Below are 24,098 nucleotides of genomic sequence, written 5' to 3' on the forward strand. Positions count from 1 at the left end.
CCCTGTCCTGGACAATGCCATCAGCCCAAAGCTGAAGGGTGAGATGGCCAGCTCTGGCGAAGCCAGGAGGGAAAGCCATGTAACTACACAACTGGTCAGTTCTAGAAGAAATACAGCAAGCTCACACCTCACAGTGACAAGGGGACTTGAGCTTTGGTGGAATTCAAGCACTAACTTGAATGAAAGCAGACACACAGACACGTGGTGGAAGGCACATTTATCATCTGCTCCATCCATCACCCACTGCCTAACTCCCCACTGTGGTGTCGTTCCTCTGTGGTTAGTTCTCAGAAGCTGCTTCAGGACCCACATATTGGCAGCCCGGTCTCCCCCTAGGCAGCCCATTCAACTTCTGGGCCGAACCTACTACCTAGCAACTACTTCTCTGACTCTCAAATAATACTTCATTATGTTGATTAGAAAATCATCGTTCTGTAAATTCAACTCTCTTAAAAACCAGATGTTAGACTAGAAAAGGATGCAACTGGGAATCACAGGCCTTGGTTTGAATCCCTGTCCTACCAGGGACCCCTCTATATGACCTTCAGTTAGTTGCTTGATCTCCTGGATGCTTCATTTTCCCATCTATCAATTGGGCTGTTGACATCACTCTTAACCACTCCTTCCGCGACTAAGCGAGCTGGTGTATATAATTCACGTAGCACCACGCCTGACAAAAGGTGCTGAATCAGTGTGAGTTTCCGCCTTCCCACTGTCCTCTCCAGTGCTAGCCCTCAGCTGTACAAAGAGATCCTGGCAGTTACTGAGTTGGAGGCTTACCTTGCCTTCCCCATGAGTGTTCATGTCCCCAGGGTAAAGAGACCCAGTTTAGGTCCACAAATGTTCCTTGAGTGACTTGTGTACTCTCTGCTTGGCTATGGGAGAGGAGATTTCTCTCGGAGTCAGTGATCCCCTACTTATTACCAAATGGGAAAAGAATCTGTCCCTCCCTCCTGCCAAGAGCTGGGGTTCTGCCGTCAGAACCGTGCATGTTTTAAGTTGAGTGTTCACATGATGGGGTCTGCTTGCATAAATAGAAACATCCTTTTTACTAGTCATCAAGTTTTCTCTTCAAGAGCTATTACACATTTTGCAAATCCAAGGGGACAGGCTCAGTTCGATAAGAGTCTGCCAGCTCCAGTTCTTGACAGCTGGATTGGCGCTGTGGACTCGGTGGTTTCCCCCAAAAACACGCAGAAGGACCAGAAGGCAACAGCTGCTCTGTACCTTGGCAGGACTGGAGGTGGTTCATCTGGTGAATGAGGTTTTTCAATTAAGGGCCTTGCTCAATATGGGATATTAAAGGTTTGGTTTTGGTTTTTGTTATTAACCCAGTACAACACGCTAACAGCTCAAGAGATTTAGGAATATTAAACGCTCCCTCTCAGCCTCAAGATGACAGTTGATAAACATATAACCATAAGATACTGAAGACAACAAAGAACGGGAGGAGAGATTTGAGCCCTGGGAGATTAATAAATAATGAGGAGCGAGTGTAGTCAAGCCACAGATCCCCAGCGGGGCCCATTACTTGGGCTCCTGCATAAAGCCAGAGAGGCAAGCCTAGCTCCTGTAATTCTGTTAACACTAACAACTAGTCCTTAAATGCTCTCAGATGTATACAACAGGGGTATTTATATTCTCTTAGCAAACAGAGTGTTGTTCCAGAATCGTGAACAGTGGTTTAGTTTGGCGAATTGGGTAATCTAATCACTAGCTTTGTCAACTGCCTTTGTACTTACTTGCTAAGGGGGCCTCCTGTTCCCTGCTGAGCTGTGGTTCTCAGTCTGCATCCTCCGGAGCCCTCACATTCCATGGAGGGTCTTTAGGGCGCAGCTGGGTGGGCACAGCTGGGTGAGTGCAGCTGGGTGAACTTCTAGGCCCTCTCCACCTGCTTCAGGGAGAGCAGCTCCACTCTTACCTGCTCTGTACTTTAGAGAACATGGAAGATTCTATTTGGAATGAAAGGGTTTTTTGGGGGGTTTTTTGCTTCAGAACAGAAACTTAAAACTCAGTGGTGCCATGATGTTTGCAACCTTTTGTAAGTTACTTTTCCCCTCACTGGTATGTTTCTGAAATGTAACCATGTAGGTATACCTAGGTAGAGTTCAATCCTCCTATGAATAAACCATAATATTTCATTCCCCTTCTCATGGATATTTAGATGATTTCCCCTTTTTCACCATTTGAAATAATGCCTCAGTGAAGTTTAGGACATTTTTTTTTTATATCAACAGTGAGGGGTGGTGAGCTCCGAGCTAGCCAGGAAGGGAAGAGATAGCAGGAGGGGGCGGATGGATAGTGAGAAGGGGGGAGTGGAGAGAGGACTAGAAATTGCATGGATGTGATGGAGGCAGGACGTGATAGGGCAAGGGGGTCTGTCAGCTGCATGATCCAGAGGTAGCAGAGAATAAGCTATGTTAAGGCCCCAAGTGTGATGAAGGACATAATCTGGCTTGTAGAAAGCAATTAAAAATGAAGGTAAAGGACTGCATTAAATTAAACTGAATTTAATTTTACCGAATCAATGAGATGCTAATCTTGCACATTTTAAACATCATGGTTCCCTTTTCCTCCCCCACCCCAACTCCCTCAATGTTAAACCAGCATATGGTTTTTAGAAGCTTCAAGAACATCAAATATAAATTAGATCAGGGATGGAGTTTCTGAAAAATGAATAATAAATGTTTGCTTATATTAGTATCTCACTAATTACAGAAAAATGTTGAGGTTATGACAATTTTGTGAAATTCAGATCCCCTTAAGCTCTCAGGATCCACTTTCTTGATATCGTGAGCATTTTCGCTCTTGGAAGATTTTGCTTCCTGTCTCCAGAAGCAAAAGGCAACCTACAGAACTTTCAGAACGTGTGATTATTAATTTGAAAATAATTTTGGTAGACATCTATCATTTACATTGCCTTGAATTATAATACCGAGTGGAAACTACATAGGAAATCTTTTTTTAAATTTGAATTTGGGTTTTAATCAATCTAAAGTACTGTATGTGTTAAAAGTCTTTGTAACAGTATGATTTAAATCTTTTCTTGCATCGCTGGGTGTTCTCCCCAGTGGTGGATTGTGGAGATAGTTAGCCAGGGGAAAACCCCAAGTAAACAGGATTCAGTTTGCATTTGGGGTGGGTCAGGCTTTTCCTCTCTCTTTTTTCCTCTCTGCAAACCCTGACCGTGTGATGCTTTGACTCTATCCCTGTGGCTCCAATTATCTTTACTTTTTGGAGTGTGCATTATTTGAAAAGCATTTCAAGTCAGAGCTTCAGGCCATACTGAGAATAATGACTAATTGGGAGGTCGCCGAAATTACTTGTTCAATTTATATATTTATTTATATCCTATAATAAGAAAAGTAGTTCTAAAACAGAGGATATTGTTAGCATTTATGAATATGAAATTCTGGTTGTTCTAACACAACAATTAAAGTTATGACCAGCAATCTTGATTTGGAGTAGCCCCTATCATAAAAAGCCAAGCTAGTAACTCAGCTGATTTTAAATATGACAAATGAGGTGACAGTCTAGCGTCTACCCTGATTATCAGCTCAGAAATGGGTTCAGCTGATCATCAGGGGACCAAGTCTCTATGTCTTTGCCATCTCACTGTTTGGTCTGGACTAGAAAGTTCTTTTTTTTTTTTTTTTTAAGATTTTATTTATTAGAGAGAGAAGGAGCAGTGGGGAGGGACAGAAGGAGGGAGAGAGAGAGAGAGAAGCCGACTCCCCGCAGAGCAGGGAGCCCGATGCGGGGCTCGATCCCAGGACCTGGAGATCATGCCATGAGCCGAAGGCAGACGCTTAACCGACTGAGCCACCCAGGCAGCCCTGGACTAAAAAGTATAATTGTATGGCTTTATCTCCTAGGCCAGATCCCATGGATCAGTCATAGCTCCTGGGGGCTGTGCAGAGTATGCTGGCATTAATTAGTGATGTCTGCCACCAGGGGCCAGGGCAGAATAAAAAGCAAATCTGAAGTCAGAGTATCAAGGTCAGAGTCTTATCTCCATCCTTTATTAGCTGTGAGCTGTCTTGGGCAAGTCACCCATTCTGCAACCTCAGCTTTCTCATCTACAAAACATGGATAACAAAAATTAAGAAAATTGGGACACCTGGGTGGCTCAGTCGGTTGAACATCTGCCTTTGGTTCAGGTCATGATCCCAGGGTCCTGGAATCAAGTCCCGCATCGGGCTCCCTGCTTGGCGGGGACTCTGCTTTTCCCTTTGCCTGCTGCTCCCGCCCCCCCCCCACCCCCCAGGGCTTGTGTTCCCTCTCTCTCTCTGACAAATAAATAAAATCTTTTTAAAAAAATTAAGAAAATTAAAATCGATACCACAAATGAGAAAGAAATCTTAGTTGCTGTTAGTATGTCTTGCCTATCCCAGTCTGGCGTTTCTCCTTTAGGTTCGTGATATTTCAGTATTTCTGTCATCCTTTTGGCAATTAATTGCGAACTACCTACCATCTCGCATTAGTGCATTGTATGACGTCATGCTCACTTCCCGTGCCTTCCCTACTGCCCACACTTTCTAGACCGGGCCCCTCCTGCTATAGGCGATCAGTAATTATGTGTTTATTGAATGAATATAAACCTATTACTAACAGCATTTTTTAAACTTTCAATGTCCACAGTCAGATGAATATAGCTTTATTTTCTCATTTATTTTTTATTTTCTATCTTTTTATTTGGAGAGACGTATTTTGCATTTTATTTGAGAGGACTGTTATTTATATTCACAGGATCATAGGTTTTATTTTTTTTTTTCCTCTTAAAGAATTTTAAATGGGGTTTTATTTTCAAGGAACTGAGCTGTTTTTTGTGCTCAGGCAGCCCCATGGGCCAGTTTGAAGAGGGTGCAGGCCAATGGGCTTGGTGGATTAGGCACTGGGGAGGCTGCGAACACCTTCGGGGGGGTCCCCCTTTCTGGGCTGAGCGCCGGCAGGGGGCTAGATTCGCCCACTTCCTGGTAACCCATCTCCTTCCTTCTTGAAACCTTCCTCCCCGCCTCCCCATGCCCCCTCAGCTGACAGCACACTACCACACTCCTAGGAGCAGAGACTTTTACATGATTTACTTAGCGATGTGCCCTGGTCACAGCTTCACGCCATCTGGACCCAGCCTTTCCCTCTCCACTTCACGATGCCTTTAAGATCCAGGTCTCTTAAGAATCGACTGTGCTTCCACATAAATCATATTGTCTAGCTGGCTAGAAAGTTCCTTGGCTTTCTGCTTATCGCTGCAAGAACAGTTAGTTCTCTATTGCTGCCGCCAAGCAGGTAAACGAACGTGTTTCTTCTTTCCCTGGTGACAGGCGCATCTCATCGTGCTGAGCAGAGGCCCCTCCCAAGAGGAGGCAGCAGTCTCCGCACATTTTGTCGCCCACGCTGCCATCGCTTCTGGGAGGACCGAACACCACGGTGAGCGCAAACCTTCTGTGGGCGGGGCTCACTGCCTGCTCGCTGCCCGTCTGCGCAGGCCTGGCTGGGTCTGTGACCAGCTGCCTTTAGGACAGAACGGCAGGTGACTGGAGCTGGGACATAGGCCCCTTGGAGAGCTTTGGAGGCTTTATGTGGCCGTTCGTAGCTGTGCCACTCCCTTAGCTTCGACAGTGTCCTTTGGCGTCTGTCCTGTTCGGCCTTTCTCTAATCTTTTACTTTCAAATCCAGTGAATCTTCCTCCAAACGGAGCTATTAAGAGCCCCAGAGAATCCATGCTGGGCTTACAGGAAAAAATGCTCCGCTTTCAAAGGTGATCTATTTTTAAAGATTGTTGTGGAGCTACTGTGGCAACAGATCTGGCTTGTCAGAACCCCAGCCCACAGACTTTCACAGCACTGGGCTTTCCATCAGGATGAACTTACATGGTTTCAGGAGTCCAAGAGGAAGTTGCCATTTATGACTCATATGGTTTTTCTTAGCCCCATGTAATAGGTAGAGCAGCGAGCTTGGGGAGTTCTTTAACCCACCATTCTGGACTCTGAGCATACAGTATGCCTCTGTTGATGGAGAACACACATTCCAGTGACTTTTTTTGGGGGGGGGGGTTCAGAATATTCAGAAACAGAGTATAACTCATGAAGAAGACCTAGGGGTATATTCCAAAATATCAGATAAAAATAATCGTGTACTATAGTAAAATAAGGTCCAATGTGCCAGCAAGCCTAAAATTGAGATCCAGAATAATTGAGGTTCAGGGAGCAGGAGTTGGGCTACAATGTAGAGGCTGGTGGGTAGGCGAAGATGAAGGGGGCACCTCTATGAGCAGCTTGGTCTGCACAGATCCCCAGGCCAGGCAGGGGCTCAAGTCCAGAGAGGAGCTGGTGAAGGGGATTTTGGAGTTTATCCATCTGTCCATCCCACCTTACAGACTCCTCTTTCTGGTCTCCTGGAGCTTTGAGCACCTTTTCAGAGCTGGAGCAACCTATCTAGGGGTAGAGAGAGAAGGCCGGCAAACTTTCAGATCCCCTCTCTCTGGAACACTCCATATATAACAATCAACTTCAAAGCCTTCAAAAAGCTAGCAGTTTTTTGACCAGCTTATTGGGGCTTAAAATTTCTTTAATGGGGGGAAAAGAACCTTCCAGTCCCAGCTATTGAGACAGTTAAGATGCCAATGCAGGTTTGACGGAAATCCCTAGACTAGCAGGAGTCACAAATCTACATGTCTGTAGGAACCAAGTAAGCCGTGTGAGTGACACAGACAGTCATGACAATACGGTAGCAGCAGCAAGACAATACGGAGTGCTGAGGACTGTAGCAAAGTGGAGAAGCCATACCCTATGGAAAGTGAGTAACAGTCTCTCACTCTAGCCCATTACCATCAAGTGGAAGGCAGGCTTCTATGGCAGATCTGCTTTTTCAAGAGAAGGCAGAAATCTAGATTTTTATGTGTAATTGATGCTAACTAGCTCAAATATGTTTCAGACTCTGGGTCAAAACCAGTGTGAGGGCCAGACCTATAACTTCTGACCCGGAGAGTGGGTGTATGATGAATGCTTGTCAGAACCTTCCTGTTTTCCTCAGGGCCTCATGGGTTTCAGACAACCAGAGGGTTCTGAGCATTTAAACTGGTAGGGTAGGGATCGGGGAGCCTTGCGTATTCCCAAGAGAATGCCAAACAGCTAAGGGCGCCTAGGTGGCTCAGGCAGTTAAGCAGCTGCCTTTGGCTCAGGTCATGATCCTGGGGTTCTGGGATTGAGCCCTGCATCGGGCTCCCTGCTCAGCGGGCAGTCTGCTTCTTCCTCGCCCCTCCTTCCACTTGTTCTCTCAGTCTCTCTCTCTTTAAAAAAAAAAAAAAAAAAAAAAGAGAGAGAATACCAAACAGCTATGAAACCAAGGCCCAAAGACCCTCTATGCCTAGAGGGATTCCCATTTGCCAGCATCTCAGCTAGTTAAAAAATGTATGGATTGGGTGAGGACTGATAGAACTTGTGTCCTGAAATGTTTTTCCCTCTAACTGCAAAGTTAGACCACTCTGCTTTGCATGACTCACAGAATCAGACAATCCAAATATATATATACCTATATTTTTATTTATATTTTTTAGTCTAAATATAGTGTGGGTATTATAAATTGAGAATGACAGTGATACCGTAATAAGATCTGTGAGAATTTAATGACCTCACACAGTGATAATGGTAGTAACAGCTAATGCTTACTTACATGGTTCATACAGGCATGGTTCTAACCAGTTATATTTATTAACTCAGTTAATCTTCACAACATCTCCATGAGGTTGGTATAAGTACTTCCAGTTTCTGGTGGAGAAACAGAGGCACGGAGAGATTAGGCAATTTCCCCAGGGGCGCATAGCCAGGGATTAGCAGATTTGAACCTAGGCTCTCGACCTCCTTGTTACATTAAAAGGTCTGTAAACACCACCTTTCCTTCCTTGCCCCACCACCCTCCACCCCCTTAGGCCCGCCGAGGAGTCTGCAGCATTTGGGACAGAGAAAGGACTAGAAAAGCGGAGGCCGCCCGGAGAGATGGGTTGGGAGAGCCAGGGGGCAGGGGCCAGTCCAGGAACACACACGGGCTCTCGGTTCCTCCTCTGTCTTTGGCAGCCTGAACCCCGCAAGCTGCCTTGCCAGTGAGAATTTGAACTACAAGAGGAGTGTAAAGATAGAAGAAAACTTCCCCCCAGGAGCAGGGAGCTGCAGTTGGCTTTACAGACTAGGGAAGGGGGTCACTTCTGCTTGAGGCTTAGTGGATTGGTTGCTAGAAACGTAGACAGCAGGAATCATGGTAAGCATAGCTTTACTAGTAACAATTAGTAGCAGGAATCGAGCTGGCCTTGTCTGCAGATGCTGGAACTGTCACACACGTGGTCACTTAATCCTTTTCACAAGCCTGAATTTTACAAGTGAGCCAACACAGCCAGCTCCCCATCCCTGCCCGGTCCATCCATCTATATTCTGTCTACTTATTGCTCTACCCAAAAAGGACATAGTCCCTCTCCGTCTGTAGGGTGCCTCTAGATGAGCCCTTCTCGGGCTCAGCTTCTGCGTATCAGAAGACGGTGGAAATGGCTTGCACCTTGATGCCATTAGGAAGATAGTTTACTGAAGCCTTAAAGGCGAGTGAGTGCTAAGTGAGGTTGGGCAGTGAAACCGTGGGATCAGAACAGCTGCTTGTCGGGCAGCAACATGAATCCTGGGAACAGGTGCAGAGACGAGCCCCAGCCCCCGTCCCTAAGGCCTCAAGCCGTCTAAATGGGCACGTTAGAAACAAACACAAGCAAGGAGAAACCCCAAACTCTTCCTACTGTGTTCACCAGTTTGAAAACTGCATCTGTCAGAATCCTGGTTCCCTTGGTGGCGAACATGGAAAAGGCTGTGGCAAATCAACTGATCATCCGGCATCGTGAGATGCAGAGTTTGTTCTGACTCTTACCCACGATACCTAAGTGTGGTGTGGGCCGAGGGGACCCATGTTACAGGCATGGAGTCAGGGTGCCTTTGGAAGCAGGAATGAGCTGGGCCCTGCCCAGCCAGGAGCTGCAGTGGGAGTGGGCGGGCGCATTCCCACCGTCTTTCAGGGAGCCTGGGTTTTCTAGTCATCTCTCTGTGACCCCCTCACAGGCCAATGCCCCCCACAGTGGGAATGAGGGAAACCCACCCAGGCCTCTGCTGCCTCCAGCAAGGAGAAAGGAAAGGAGGGAATTTGGAACTTATCTTTGTCTGACAACTAAGGGGAGCTAAGGGGAGACCACCCCCGCAACACACACACAGACACACACACACACGCACACAAACACACACACACACACTGGCTGGCTTTCCCCCAGGACGGCAGGACTGTGATCTGGACTTTAGTGACTTTGAGTATAGTAATCCCAGCCAGATCCCCTGGGAGCAAATCTGCATGTTCCACCCAATGCCATGGAAATCCACAGGCATGGGGACCTCAGCTCGGCTTCCCTGTGCTTAAACCTGTCTGTGTAGAGTACAGATTTTTTTTTTTTTTTAAGAATCATTAATGAGAAAAATCTCCCATTTGGGGATTCTCCATAGCCTGCTCGATAAATGCCCATTGAAGGCATTGCCCTCTGACAAACAAAATGCCACTGGCCAAGAAGCTAGCATGTTTCAGGCTCCATGCTCAAGCGAATCCCTTTGCCCTGTGCCTTTCCTGCATTCCTTATGCAGACAAAACTGCCCTAGAAGTCACGAAGGACTGTGATTGCATAAGGACTTCCAATTCAGGCTCCTGGAATGTCACTAACCTGAGCCTGGCCCACTTCCCGGAGCGGCCATAGACAAACTTGGTATTAACAGCTCTCCCAACCCTGCTAAGTGTTCAGGCCACTGGCCTTGCGTTCATAACTCTTCTCCTAAAGGATATTAAAATGAAATGGGCGGAAGCCAAGTACATTTCAGTGTAAACCTTTGAGAGGCAGAGGCTGCCGAGCACACAGGCAGCCTTGTTTGGAAGTGGCTCCATTTACAGCCTGGGCTCTGTAGGGTCCGGACCCAGCAGGATGGAAGGGGCCCTGGCAGAGCTTTGGGGGCCGGGGGTGGGATCCCTGGCTATAGGAGCCAGACTCATGAGCGTGGGTGCATTCCCAAGCTGTAATTCCCCATGCACAAAGATACATATTTCCCTGGCCCCCACTTATCCTAATCTCCCACATTTTGCATAGTAGACGTAAAATATAGAAGTACCTGAAGCTAGGCATTGCCTCTTGAGGGAGTCTCATGTTTTATATACCTCCATGATCCTCCTTTTTCTCAACTCTTCCTCCTGTGGCCTGCCTTCTCAGCCTGCCCCTCTGCTGGGTCCTACCCCACCCCCAGCCCACTCCCCGTCCACTGGGTTATCGATGCTCCTTGGGCCCTGTGTGTCCGACGGAGACACGAAGTCAGACAGGCTCTGGAACACGCACACGCCCAGCTCCAATGGACTCCTGACGGTGGTAACCTGGCCACCCGGGAGCAGCCACAGTCAGGTGGCCTTCACCTGCCCGTGGCCCTCCTCAGCTGCCCCAGCTGGCTCCCTCACCCCACCTCCAGCCTGGGGAGCCTCTGGGTGGGGTTTGTGGTACAGCCCTGCTGGTGGAAATGAGTGTAAGCCATGGCTGGCCACACCTACCCACCTCTCTCCCTTCCTCTTCACTCTTCCCTCTCCATCTTCCTTCCTCCTCAGCCTTCCCAAACCCCCTCGAGCCCCGTGTGCTCTGAGAGACCTTTCCTCAGCTCCTAGGCAAGGCCCATTTCTTGCTACAAAATGCCCAGCCAGCCTGAGCCTGGCCTGCCTCTGAGCTCCGCAAGCAGATGTCAGCATCCACGCCTGCTCTGTGCTCTAGAGGCCAGGTGAGGAAGGGGAAGCTGCAGAGAGCAAGTTGGGTGAGGCCAGAGAAGAACCCTTACCCTGTCTCCCACCATCTTTAGTAGGGCCCAGTCTCAGAAACTTCTGGAAGGTACCTTATTGCGCATCCCATCTAAAGGACTGAGGGCCAGGGCGTGTCCGGGGTCACTCTGCAAGGTAGAGGCAAAGCAAGGCTTAGAGGCCAGGCACAGACTACTTAGCCCACTCCAGACCTGGAGAGTGAGTGACACTGTCCCAGAAGTCCAGGGAGCCCATAGAATGGACAGGTGGGGGCTGCAGGGTCGGCCGCTCTTGGGGCCAGCAGAGGATTAGAAGGGGTGGCCTCTTCCTCTCTCCAAGTCTGTGCTGTTGGTCTCTCTTCACGAAGGGACAACCTGGGGCAAACTGAAACCTCATCAAGCCTAGCTTACAAACTGCCTTTCATCTTTGTGTCTGAGAACAAAGTCTGTGGCTTCACTCCTCTGGTAGGGAAGATGAAGTACATGCCCTCTGTGATACCCGTTTTTCACTCTTCTACTGGCTAATAATTTGTGTTCAGAACTTCTCAGAAAAACCTATGTTATTTATACCCTGACTTGGCTGCAAAAAGGGTTTTTAGGGCAGCTTCTGGAAAACATATATACTTCACTAAGACAGGTAACAGGGGCTGGAGGCTGCTGGATACCTGACCACCCCTGGGTGGCCACTCGTGGGTGGGACTGTGAGTGGTGGGGAGGTAGGCATGGGGTCAGCTTCCTGGTGGCAGGGATGTTGGAGGCAGGCAGATCCCCATGGTGACCGAGCCCCTTACTGGGCCTGTGGGTTCCTGGCACTGTGCAGGCACTTCATACATGCTCTCCCACTCAAGCCTCACCCAGCCTACCGCCATCTTGGTCGCCTCACGCTACTGATGCAAACCTGCCCCCCAGAGATGGCCTCGGACTTCCTGGGATCACACAGCTAGTGAGCAGCAGGTGTGCCTCTCCCAGAAGCCGTGTCCAGGGCCTGAAAGTGTTCTTCCCAAAGAGGGTCTCCGTGTGGACCACCAAAGGCCCTGAGGTGAGGACAGAGCCTGACCTGGGCTTCCTAAGTCCTCACCCCCCTCAGCGCCCCCACTCCCACCAGGGCTGGTAGGTGGCCTCGGGGCAGCTGCCTGTGCAGGGCCTGTGGCAGCCCCCAGCAGGGTCTAAATGGGTCCAGTCTGTTTGTTTGCTGGGTGACGGAGGTCCTCTGGGGTTAATGTCAGGCTAAATTCCCTGCGGTCCTTAATGCTTTTGCTGTGAGTACATGCTACAGACTCTTTCCCAAGACTGTTAACAAAAGATAATCGTCACATTGTACACGTAGGCCTCCCTCTTAATGAAAGCTGCCCTCACTGTTCAGCTCTTGCCTTAGGACTTTGGGCCTCAGGAAAATGAGCCCAGAGTTACTGGAACTTGTTTTAATTAAAAGCCTCTTAACCTCCAGCATGTCAATGTGTAACCCCGCATTCCTCTTGCTCTTTGAACGAAGCCTGTTTTTGTTTTTGTTGTTGCTGTTGTTTTTGCCTGTATATGAACATAGAACCAAACAGAGTCCGGCAGGGCCTCCAGGAGACATTAAGCCCCCCTGCCCACTGGGCCACACTTGGCCCTCGCGCTCACTCACAGACAGCCTCAGCACTGTGTTGCAGTGGAAACGGGAGGGGACCCATGGCCTTGGGACACCTGTGCCACCGGGGCTCAGATTCACAAGCTAAGTCATGCTTCTGAGCTTTAGAAAATGACCTCATCTTCTGCCAAGGCCACAGGCATCAGGTTGCAGATGATTCTAGAAGCGGTTTTCAAAGTTGGGGGTGGCCATTGTGAGCTCACTGAAACGGCTGGCTCTGTGTGAACCCACACCCGGCTTCAGGGCACCAGGTCCGTGCTGGGGCGTGGCATCTCCTCACCCTGCTTGACCTTCCATCTCTCTGGAAATCATTTGTCCACCATGGACCTCCAGGGGGGTGCCCACCCCCAGAAGAACAAACTGCTCATCAGGGAGTCACTCCTTAGCTGTAGTAACAGGACAGATTTGCTCTCCCCGTGAAGACAGATCATGTGGCTCCCAGTTCAGAAACCTGATTTGGGGGTTAGGTGAGGGAAGTACATCAGGGTCTTACAGTAAAGGAGTTTTCCTGTATCCCAGGTAAAGATAAAAGTAGTTTCAAATTTAGAGACAGGGAAGGCACCCACAGTGGATGCCCAATACCTTCCTCGGTTCCCAGACTCAAGGCTCTTCTGATCTACAAGGGCCCTGACAGGATGCCTGACATGTGGCCAACTTACATGGGCCAACAACCGTCAGAGAACCCCTCCCCCACCCTCACCCCATCTGACCAGCGACCTTGCAGGCAGCACCTTCAGAGGGCAGACTCCGGGGCAGGGCCCATCTCCGACGTCCACCACCACCCCTGGTTTGTGTTCACTTCAGTAACCCTGCTGCCTTTGTGTCAGTAATAAATCCCTTCCTCCCTTCCCCTCCCTTCCTTCTTCCCTCACTCTCACTCGCTCTTCCAGAAATCCATGTGTGCTAACAAGCATCCTCTTTGGAAAGTATGAATAGGCCTCCCTGCGTTAGAGATTGAGCCATTTATGCACTGGTTTGAGTTAGGCCAAGCAGCTCCCTCTCTCCTAGCATCTTTGTGAGATCAGCTACGCTAAGGGAAAGGAGTAGGTGGCACTCGGGTCTAGGGGACCTGCAGCTGGTCAGCATGTGACTGCTGGGGGAAGGGATACCAAGAGGTAGCAGGACATGGGGCTAGAAGGGTATCGAGTGCAGCTGTGTCCTCCTGTGTCTGAGAGACCAGCTCCTTACTCAGGAAGGCGAGGGAAATGCTTCCCATCCCTTTTGCCTCCTCCTCTATCTGAGTAGGGCACCACTTCTGCCAAAGCCGAGGGTCTGGAAACTCAGTCCCTGCTTGTCCAGCCCCAGTTCCTTCCTACACGCTTGACATCTGCCAGTCTTTATGGTAAGGGCTCATCTCAGGGGAACAAGGCTGAGACTCATGAAAGATCTCTAGTCTTAAAGAAGGGCTCAGTTGCATTCTTTGGTTAATTCCCAATTAGACAGAAAATTAAAATAGCAAGAGTACTCCACTCCTGAATATCCTTGTTAATTTTTAGACCTGGAATGTTCATCTCTGTAATGCTTATAAAATCAACAAAATAAATGCCACATCATCCCCACGTTTGCTGTCATGAGATTATCAAAGTAGCCAAAATTGATACTTAGTTTGCGCATTAAATCTGTAATGCTTTCTCCCGTGAGTCCGCTACAAGTAAAGACATTTTCTACTTGGCAGAATTTTCTCCTACCACGAGAAAATTCTGAGTAAATAACCTAGAAGTCCACCTGCTGGTCTAGCAGTGAACAGACCCCCATTGAAAGAAAGGAGCAGGGGACTCCCATTCAATCAACTTCTGTCTCGCTACAAACTCGGGGGGCAGTGGGCACTGAGACCTCTCCAGAAGACTTCACCTCACAGCAGAATTCCTGCTTCTTTCCAGCAACGGCCTAGGTTCCAAGCAAAGTAAATCTTGCAGAGAAATGAAACTTACTTGTTCTCAGACCTAACTTTTCTCTTGATTGACTAGATTCGATAGACACACTGTTCAGGTGTCTCCTTTCTAAAACAGGTCACATGGAGTATACTTGAATCATTTCTTGAGACCCAGCATGCTCAGGGTGAGTTTCAGATGCTCTCAAAACTCTCGAGGTGTGCCTGAGGTGCAGATGAGCCCAGTCTTCTGTGCCTTTTGACCACTCTTCTTTTCATAGTGCTTCCGTCCTGTTAATGTCTCAATGTCCACCTCTGCTTCCTATGTCCCTCCTGGTCAGCCTTGCATGGGCGAGAGAGGTCCATAACCACAATCCTCAAAGCTGTCCCTGAATTCAAATGATAACCATTTATTGAGCACAGACTAGGTGTTAGGCATGTCCTCAGTTGTTTATATGCATGAACCCATTTACTCCTGACAACAACCCTATAAAGAAGGCGCTAGTGTTATGTTCCCCCTTTTCAGATGAGGGCTTTGAGGTCAGATGAGGGCTTTGAGATCTAGTCCTTACACAGCTAGAACTAGGCAGCAGAGCCAGAGCCCGAACCCGGGCAATCTCCCGAGTGCAGCCTCAGGAACAACCACCCTCTCTGCATAGGCTGACCCAATTTCTGTTCCTCTGTGACTTCTGGAATGCTGTTTTCATACGGGCCTCTTTGGAAGCACCTGGCACTCACATCACAGTATGAGAAAAATGAATTCAAGGGGTGATTCTTTGGAAAAGGTATTAAAATAGAGAAAATACTAGCTGGTCTAATCAAGAAAATAGCAAGGATGCACAAATACAAAATTGGAGGTGATAAAGGGGAAATAAGCCAATGCAGAGGAAATGAAAGAAGCAGAAGATTATGTTTTATCTTTTTGCTCATATGTATTTGCGCTACATGATGCACGTGAGATTTCCAAGAGGAAATGTCCAGTTGGCCACTGTATGCAGCCACGCTCATTCATTTGTGTGTTACCATTCATTTATGGAAGCTTTTGTGCCTCAACAGCAGAGTTGAATAGCTGAGACAGAGCCCATGTGCCCTCCAAAGCCTAAAATATTTACCATCTGGTCCTTCGCAGAAGAACTTTGCTGACCCCTATGCTGGAGCCCTGTGATTTCTCCAGTTTCAGACTCCTTCCTAGTTAATTTCTCGGTTCAGAATTTCCAAACCAAGTAGTTGTTGTAGATTCAGACTTCACATGTGTGCCTGCCCCATATATGGTGTCCCCGTTTTAGATGCTATTTTTCTAGCCATGGATGGCCTCTGGTGGGACAACCATGGGGCCTCACCTCAGACCAATACAATTGCTTTTATCTCCATTGTAGGGATTCCCGACTGTTAGTTTTCTTCTGCTGCATAACCAATGATGATTGCTTAAACCCGTTTATTAACTCGGTTCTGTAGGTCAGAAGTCTAGCCCTGTAAGGCTGGCTTAAATCGAGCTCAGGCTGAAATCAAGCTGTCAGCCTAAAAGCAAACCGTCGGCCAGCTACATTCTCCTCTGGAGCATGGGGTCCTTTTCCCAATTCGTTCCTATTATTAGCAGAATTCACTTCCTTTCGGTTGTAGGACTGAAATCCCCATTTGTTTGCTGGCTATTGGCCAGGGACCTCTCTCGGCATCTACGGGCCACTCTTGGGTCCTTACACCATGGTTCCTTCCATCTCACCAATGGAGAACCTCCTTGTCAAATCCCTCTTATGCTTTGAATCTCTCTGGCTGCCTTTTTTGCTACCGACTGGAGAAAACTCGGCTTTTAAAGGGCTCAGGTGAATTGGTTAAGCCCAAGGGATAATCTCACTTTCTTAAATTCAACCATGTCATATCACAAAACCTCATCACAGGAGTAATATCTCATCATATCGGCAAATTCCACCCATCATCACAGGGGAGGGATTAGACAAAGGTGAGGGGCATATGGTGCCATCCTAGAACGTTGCCTACCACACTGGCTTGTTGTTCTATTCCATCTTCTTACCACACCCAGTCCTCAGGCCTCATCTCTAGTCCCCATCCTTATAGAATATACCTGTTTTCTAATACCCTCATGGACCATGCTCCAGCTTCTAGTTCCTTCTTCATTTTCTATACCTGAGGTTTTCCTTTTCGTGCTTTCAAGGTTGGCATACCTTTAAAAATATGTCCATTATATTATGACCAGTATGTTTATGTGTTTGGAATGGTCGGGTTTCTTCCTTCAGTGGCATGTCAGCCATATTTTCCCAAATTTTAATGTTGTAAAACTAGGTTCTAAGATAACAGAGTCCATTAAAGTAAGTGGATCCTTGAAGCCATACCCTCAGTGGGCAGCAACCACAGTTATAGGAAGAATTAATGGTTAATCAACCTGAAAACGTTACCAGTGTGTTCAGGTCTGGGAATATTTTCCCCATTTGCATTAGCTTTGCTTACCGTATTGCTGGGAGAGCTAAAATGTATGAAAACCAAGGAAAGGAAATTGTTGTATCCCTCTGAGACCTAAATCTTTTCTGAAAAACAGGCACATTAACTAGGTCCTCTTGTCTAAATACTATTTTCAAATAGTTCACCACCGCTAAAAGCATATTTATCCTGCTTCCATTTCAACTCTGCAAGCGATCTTCAAATGTTGTTTTGATGCTTTTCTTCAGATGTGGCCGAGAAGTATTTTCAAGAGAGCATGGCTAATCTTAAGGATGCTGAAGGGACGGGAAAAGCCAAATTTCTTTCAATTCAAGATGATTATTGCCATTTTCTACAAGTCACTGGACAAAAAGAGGTAAGTGAGTTTGGCCCAGAGTTGACTGTTTACATGAGTTAATATCCGAAGTGCTACTCCTTCACCCTGCAAGCATCCATTAAGCCTCAGGCATGTACCAGGCTCCCATAGGGATAGGGATAAATAAACCCAGGTGGCCTCTCTTAGGCAGCTCCCAGATACTCAGTCTTGGGAAATGAAAACTATTTATAAGAATGTAGATGACATGGCCCCCCACTGCCCACAAGGGATTCTAAAGGGCTAGAAACCTTGAAAACCCAGTGGGCAAACCCTGCTTCTCACAGCCTGTGGTTCTGGCTAGGATTGAGGGTGGCAGTTAACGGGCCTGATTCCTCTCTCCTTATTTTGGGTTATGGAAGGAATTTACATATCTAATGAGAGCTACACAGCACAGAAATTACAGCTCAAGGTCCATTGAACCAGACAAGCATGCTTTTCTTATGGTTTGTAAAAATGGAACAAGACCCAGAGTTTACATTCACTGGCAATTAAACCCTTGGGAACTTATTCCATGCAAAGCCTAACAGTTACCAGAAAGCCACTTGCTGTGGCTTAATTTATATAGATTTTTTTTTCAACTTTAACCTATCAAGGCAAATCCTTGAGATGAAAAGCTTGTATTTCCTCTGCTGTTCTGTAGACCTCCCCTACAGCTTTGCCCTAGCCCTTAACCCCTCACCCTTCTCTCAATTGATATGAGCTTAAGGAACGTGAGTTTTTAATCTAGATGCACCCATGTTCATCAGGCCAAAGTAGGACTGCAGTAACCATAACAAATGGAGTTTCCATATTTTTTTGGATCACCCAACTAAGTAGAGAGGGGCCTTCCAGGGGCCTCAGCTTCTAGAATATCTGGAGAAGTTCTATGGAGAGCGCTCAGGTCAGAAGTCTGGAGGGGGAGAAGAGGAGTCTGCCCACATCATGCCTTACACCTTCCAGCTCAGCAGTCACTTTTACCTCCAGAATGTACTGGTTATCATGTCCACCTCTGCTAGTCATCACCTCCTGCCTGGACCACTCGAACAGACTCTGGTCCCCCAGCTGCCTTTTCCACTCTTGCCTTTTCCTCATCCATTCTGAATAAGGAAGTGATGGTGATCTTTTCAAAATGCAGATCTGGTCAGTGAACCCCCATTTTCAAATTACTCCAATGGCTTCTCAGTGCCCTTAAAATAAATCAGAATCCTGTATGTCTCACAATACCTTCAACGCAATCTGGATTCTGCTGACATTTCCGGTCTTATTCCCCCCCACCCCCCAATCTGTTCTGGCCACATTGGCCTTTTCTAATCCTCACTTTCAGGAAGTGTCAGCTTTCATTTCCTGCTCTTGGAAGGCTCTTCCTCACTGATCACCTGGCGAATGCAGATCCATCTTTGAGGACTCATCAGCTTGCCTAATTCCTTTCCCCAGTCTTCATTAGATTCTTCCCATTATTGTATAGAATCCTTTTTGACATAATAATAGGATAAGGGGCGCTTGGGTGGCACAGTGGCTTGAGCATCCAACTCTTGGTTCGGGTCAGGTCATGATCTTGGGGTCATGAGTTCGAGCCCCAAGTTGGGCTCCATGCTGGGCGCAGAGTCTGCTTGGGACTCTCTCTCCTTCTCCTTCTACCCCTCCCACACATGCACTCGCTCGCTCTCTCATTAAAAAATATGATAAGCACGGTATAGGAATAACGTAACAATATAATAAGAATAGTAAGTTATGTGTGGATGTGTACCATCTCTCCCCTGACTGGACCGAATTCCGTGAGAGCAGGGACCCTCTTGCTCCCGGTGGGGAGCCATGAGCAGATGGGTGGGTGGATGCTTGGCTGTGGGTTGCCTGACTACTCTGGCTACCACAGGGCATCCGCCCTCTCCCCCGTTTTTGTCTGGCTTCCTGCCCTGGTATCTGTCATTGATGCCACACTTCACCTCCCTTGCCTTAGTCACCCAAATCAGTGGTATTGAACTAGAGATATACCTTGCTCCCCTTTACCTCCCTCAGAGATTTTAGCAAACTGGCTCTTTTCGTTCTGTCCCCTGCCAGCCCTTCTGGTGCCCTGGTAAGAATAGAAAAAGCTGCCTCTTCCTCAGGTGGATGCCCCTCGTGCCAGAGCACATTGCTTACAGAGCGGCACACAGGCTGGATTTCAGCTGTCCTCGCTCTCCTGTCCTTGTGCGTGACACAACCCACCCAACCAGACGTGGCAGCCTTGCACAGTGCTCACCCTGGCTGCAGCCCTCTCCCTGTGGGTTCTCGCAGGTGGCCAACAAGGCTGGGCCCGAGGACAGTCCCAGGCATGAGCAGGGCTCTGTGCTCAGACCACCCCAGATGCGGTCATTGCCCCTACATGGGCTAGAGCCCTGTGCTAGCAGGAAGGTGATCTTTGGGAAGGACAATGACTTTTAAGGTAAAATGTAAGTGAAGGTCACTCTGCCACAGATTAAGACACTTGTGTGGGGCTTCTCTTCTAGTTTTCTGTTCAAGAACCTTCTCCAGCTTCTTATTCCCCATCCAAACTCCCGAGCCTGGCATGAAGGCCCTCCACCAACCACCAGCCCTGCCTGCAACTCCTGCCTCATCTCCCCCCCGCTCCCCTTCCTACTCTCTGTGCTGCAGTCAGATGAGCCCACCGACTGGCCCTGCCCTTCTCCCACCTCACCCCTGGGCTCCCAGTTTCCCACGCACCCTCTCCTCAGCCCACCCGGGTCCTATTTTTCCTTCATTCCTGTCCGTTACACTGTTCTACTTCTCACAGACTGACGCCATCTCTGTTTCCACCCATGTGACATCTCTTCCATTGCCATCTCCACCTGCCATTCAAGTTCATGCACATCTCTCTCTAGTTTCCCCCACCAGGCTAGAAATGGCATTGAAAGCCTCATTTAGCAAAAAGAGTCGGCTCTTCTTTCCATCATCGGCTCCTCAAAACCTGACGACCAGTTTCCATGGACAAGTTGCCAAGCCCAGCACCTGCACCTTGCCAAATCCTTGCTCACAGATGCTGGGGGTTGGGCTTCAGTATCAGGCAGGTTCCCCATGCACCAAGGTGGGTCACACACTTCACAATTTACAGTTTCTCTGCTCCTAGGGTGTTTCATCTTTCCACAAAGAAATTGTTTCTGCCTTATCAATGCCTTCGCTGTTCCACACCCCACCCCTAGCACTTAACTCATATTATTGCCCATAAACTGAGTAAAGCTTTGTCAGCTCCTTCTGCCCGTGGAGCGCTTATCAGGATGCCTTCAGGACTGTTTGGTGGGGGAAGCCCTTTAACGGGTTCCAGCCTTATTTGGCTCTCAAATTCAGCATTTGTATTCCATTGCCATAGTCATGCTTTCATGAAAGCACAAGGCCATGGAAGAAGTTCAGAAGAAATGTGGGGGATGGACAGGCAGGACTTTCCCTCTGTACGTCTTGGGGTCTGACTGAAGAGATTAATGTCAGAAGATCCTGGTTTCTGACCAACTCATGTTTTTTACTCCACATTGGTGTAAATAAATCCGATAAACCACACAAAATGTCAAATATATTTAATTTTTTTTTGCCATGTTAGAATGTTTGCTTTTGGTTTCCTAAACTATTTCTTATGAGAAATAGAAACGCCTGGAATATATTCTGGATGTTTTGTAAGTACATAAATTGCCAGGAAACTCTAATTTTCACTTACGTAAGAACGTCACTGTGCGCAGAAGAAAAAAGAGCCTGCAACTGAAAAGGATTAAAATTATGGGCCAAATTCAGATCCTAGGTCAAACACTGGGGAACTGTCTGATCCTGAGTGAGTTTCCGACTGCTCTGTGCCTCAGTTTCCTCCTCTGGACAGTGAGGATTAACACTGTACTTATCTAAAGGAGACAGAATTAAATGAGCTCAGGCAGGTACACTGTTCAGCGCAGTTCTTGGCACCTAAAGGATGCGATACATGTTAGCTTCTGTTCTTACTACTCAGCTAAAATGAATTCCTGTAATACCTGAGGTGGCTTCGTTCTCCAGGTGTCCTTCATGCATTCTGTCTCCATGGTTAACACCTCCCTGCCCCCGTATATGCTATTTCCCGTGTCCTGTTTAAAGAGAAAAGTAGACTCAGTTCATGAGACACTACCCAAACCCAATCCCTGAAAAGTGAAAATACACATCAGTTACATCATTTTCTTTTTTGAGAGAGAGAGAGAGAGTGCGTGCGCACATGTCGGGGAAGGGGCAGAGGGAGAGAACATCCAAGTCGAATCCAAGAGTGGGACGCTTAACCGACTGAGCCACCCAGCCTTAAGGGGCGTTGATCTTTATCAGCCTTTGAAGTTTCTAACCAAACTTTAACCTTTGTTCCTTTCACAGAGAGCATCCTCAATCCTGAGAGAGTCCCTGGAAGCCAAAGTGGACATGTTTGGTGATCTCAGTCCCGAGGTGGCGGAGACCTACCGGCTGTTGGGTGGGGCCGACCTGGCTCAGGGGAACCACAGTGGGGCCCACAAGAAACTGAAGAAGGTAAAGCTGGAGCCAGTACTAACGTGGAGAAAACTCTCCCCACGGGGAGCTTTCTCTCCCTCCACCATGCTGTTTTTAAATGAAACTTTATCAGTGGCTAATTTAAGTAAGATGACGTCACTTTTGCACTCAAGCTAAGCCAACACTTTTTGGAAGAACGATATAGTCATCCTATTATACACATATGTTGTTAAATGAATTATCAATGATTTTTTACCATGCAGATATTTTCAAGTTTTTGCCTAGGGCAGTTTATCCATCTTTTATTTTATTGTACTCTTTTTTGTACAGTTTATGGAGGAATTCTTGAATTCTTGTGTGTGTTCTTCTGGTATTTATGTTTGTTTCTTTAAAATCTGGGGTTTGTTTGTGTGGAAGGTGTGAGGTAAGGATCTAATGTTATCTTTTTTTCAAATGGCTACCTAGTTGCCCAGCACCGTTTTATTAAAGAGTCTATCTGTGCTCCAGTGATCTGAGAGAACACTTTCATCATGTACTACACTTCTATATATACTTGAGTGGATTTCTGGATTTCTGTTCTCTTCCATTTGTCTTTTTGTTTATTCAAATTCCAGTGCCTCATTGTCTTAATTATAGAGATTTCATAGCATGATTTAATAGCTGGTAGGACTCGACTCCCCTCATGGTTTTTTATCTCCCTAGGGTATCAGGTTTTCTAGACATTTTTGCATATTTATTTTTCCACATGAATTTTAGTATCAACTTGTCTAGCTCCATAAGAAGTTTGGTGGTATTTTTTGGAGGATCGCGTTATTTATAAACTTCTGGAAGACTGACATCTTTATCATGTACAGTCATTCTACCCAAGAACAAGGGATGTCTTTGTATTTGTTCATGTCTACTTATGTATCATTCAGGCACATTTTAAAGTGTTTCCTATATAAGTTCTGCACATTTCTTATTAGGCAGATTTCTAAGCATTTCCTCTTCCTTAATGCTGTTATAATGGAGTTTTATCTAGTCTTATACCTTTTGACTGTATATGTGTGTGTGTGTGCAAACTGTTGGTTTCTCTCTGTTATTTTTTGTTTTGCTAGCTTAATTCTTTTCTTCTTTGAGTTAATTTGAGCATTAGTTCTTTCAGGTTTTTCAGGTGTACTATTACATCATCTGCAAATAATTTTACTTTCTGTTTTCCAATTCTTATGACTCTAATTGATTTCTCTTGTCTAATTGCACTGACTCTTACCTCTAGTACAATAATAAGTAAGGGTAGAGATAATAGGCATCCTTTTCTTGTTTTGATCCTAGTGGGAATGCCTCTAGTGATTCTTCATATAGTAGATGCTGGCTTTGGACTAAGGTTTATATATTTTATCATGATAAGGAAATATCCATCAATTTCTATTTTCATGAGTGTTTTTTATTAGAAATAAGTGCTGGATTTTATTAAAGAGTTTTTCAGCATCAATGGAAATAAATAATCATATGATTATTGTTAGATCACTTAATATGGTATATTTTATTATAATATTGAACCAACCTTGCATTCCTGAAATAAATCCCCTTAGTCATATTGAACTATTTTCTCAATACAATGTTGATTCTGTTTGCTAACATTTATTTTAGGATTTTTTGCACCAGTATTGGTAAGTGATATTTGTTTAAGTAACAATGTTATATTTGCTTCATAAAAATAATTTGGAAGTTTACCTTTATTTTCTATGCCTGAAGGAATTTATGCAGCACTAAAACTATCTAGCCTTTGAAGGTTTGTACCCCCTGTGAAACTCTTTAGGTCTGGTGCTAATTTGAATGGTGGGAAATTTCTTGACAATCTTCTCTATTTCTCTATAAAAAATTGCTCTGTTGAAGCTTTCTATCTCCGATGAGGTCATTTTAGTAAACTGTATTTATCTATTTCACTATCATTTTTAGATTGATTTGCAAAGTAATCTCATGAATTTTTAAAATTTCCACTTTTTTCATAGTTATCTTCCCATTGTAATTTCTTCATTTTATATTTGGATTTCCTCACTTTTTTCATTGACTCAGTTAGTTAGTGGTTTGTCTATTTTGTCAATTTTTCAAACTCCATAGGTCAATAGCCTTCCTATTCTGTTTCACTAATTTCTGATTTTATCTTTATTATTTCTTTTCTCATGACTTATTTTGTTTTACTTTGTTGGAGTTTTTCCTTTTTGAATTGGGAATTGAATTCATTTGTTTTCATTTTTACTGAGACAGTATTTTAGGCTGTGACTTTTCCTTTTCTTACTGCTTTAGATGCATCTCATAAATTTTGTCATGTTGTGTTTTCATTACATGAATTAGTTTTAAAATGGGGAAAACCTGGGAACCTCTAAGTAACATAACTGACCAAACCAAAAGAAATTAACTTTAGTTCTGAGTGGGCTGCCCTATGCGTTGAGCCTTCTTCTCTTTTTACGATTTTTCTGAATCTGTGGCAGAAGGCATCAGGTTTGGTAACATGGGTGGTGCCTAGTTTTTTTT

At 46.3% G+C, this 24,098-nt stretch overlaps 1 protein-coding gene across 2 annotated transcripts in view; it reads left to right on the forward strand.

Moving 5' to 3' along the window:
* TTC23 (tetratricopeptide repeat domain 23) overlaps positions 1-24,098 on the forward strand; it is a 95,256-nt gene that overhangs the window by 39,843 nt on the left and 31,315 nt on the right. For both annotated transcript variants that reach the window (XM_081831579.1, XM_031033518.2), the window contains exons 7-9: positions 5,322-5,427; positions 17,017-17,144; positions 21,474-21,623. In XM_081831579.1, coding sequence (XP_081687705.1) covers positions 5,322-5,427; positions 17,017-17,144; positions 21,474-21,623 — 384 coding nt within the window. The remainder of the gene's footprint in view (positions 1-5,321; positions 5,428-17,016; positions 17,145-21,473; positions 21,624-24,098) is intronic.

Source organism: Leptonychotes weddellii, chromosome 9, assembly GCF_054177405.1.
Source record: "Leptonychotes weddellii isolate Sample4059 chromosome 9, ASM5417740v2, whole genome shotgun sequence".
Lineage (NCBI taxonomy): Eukaryota > Metazoa > Chordata > Mammalia > Carnivora > Phocidae > Leptonychotes > Leptonychotes weddellii.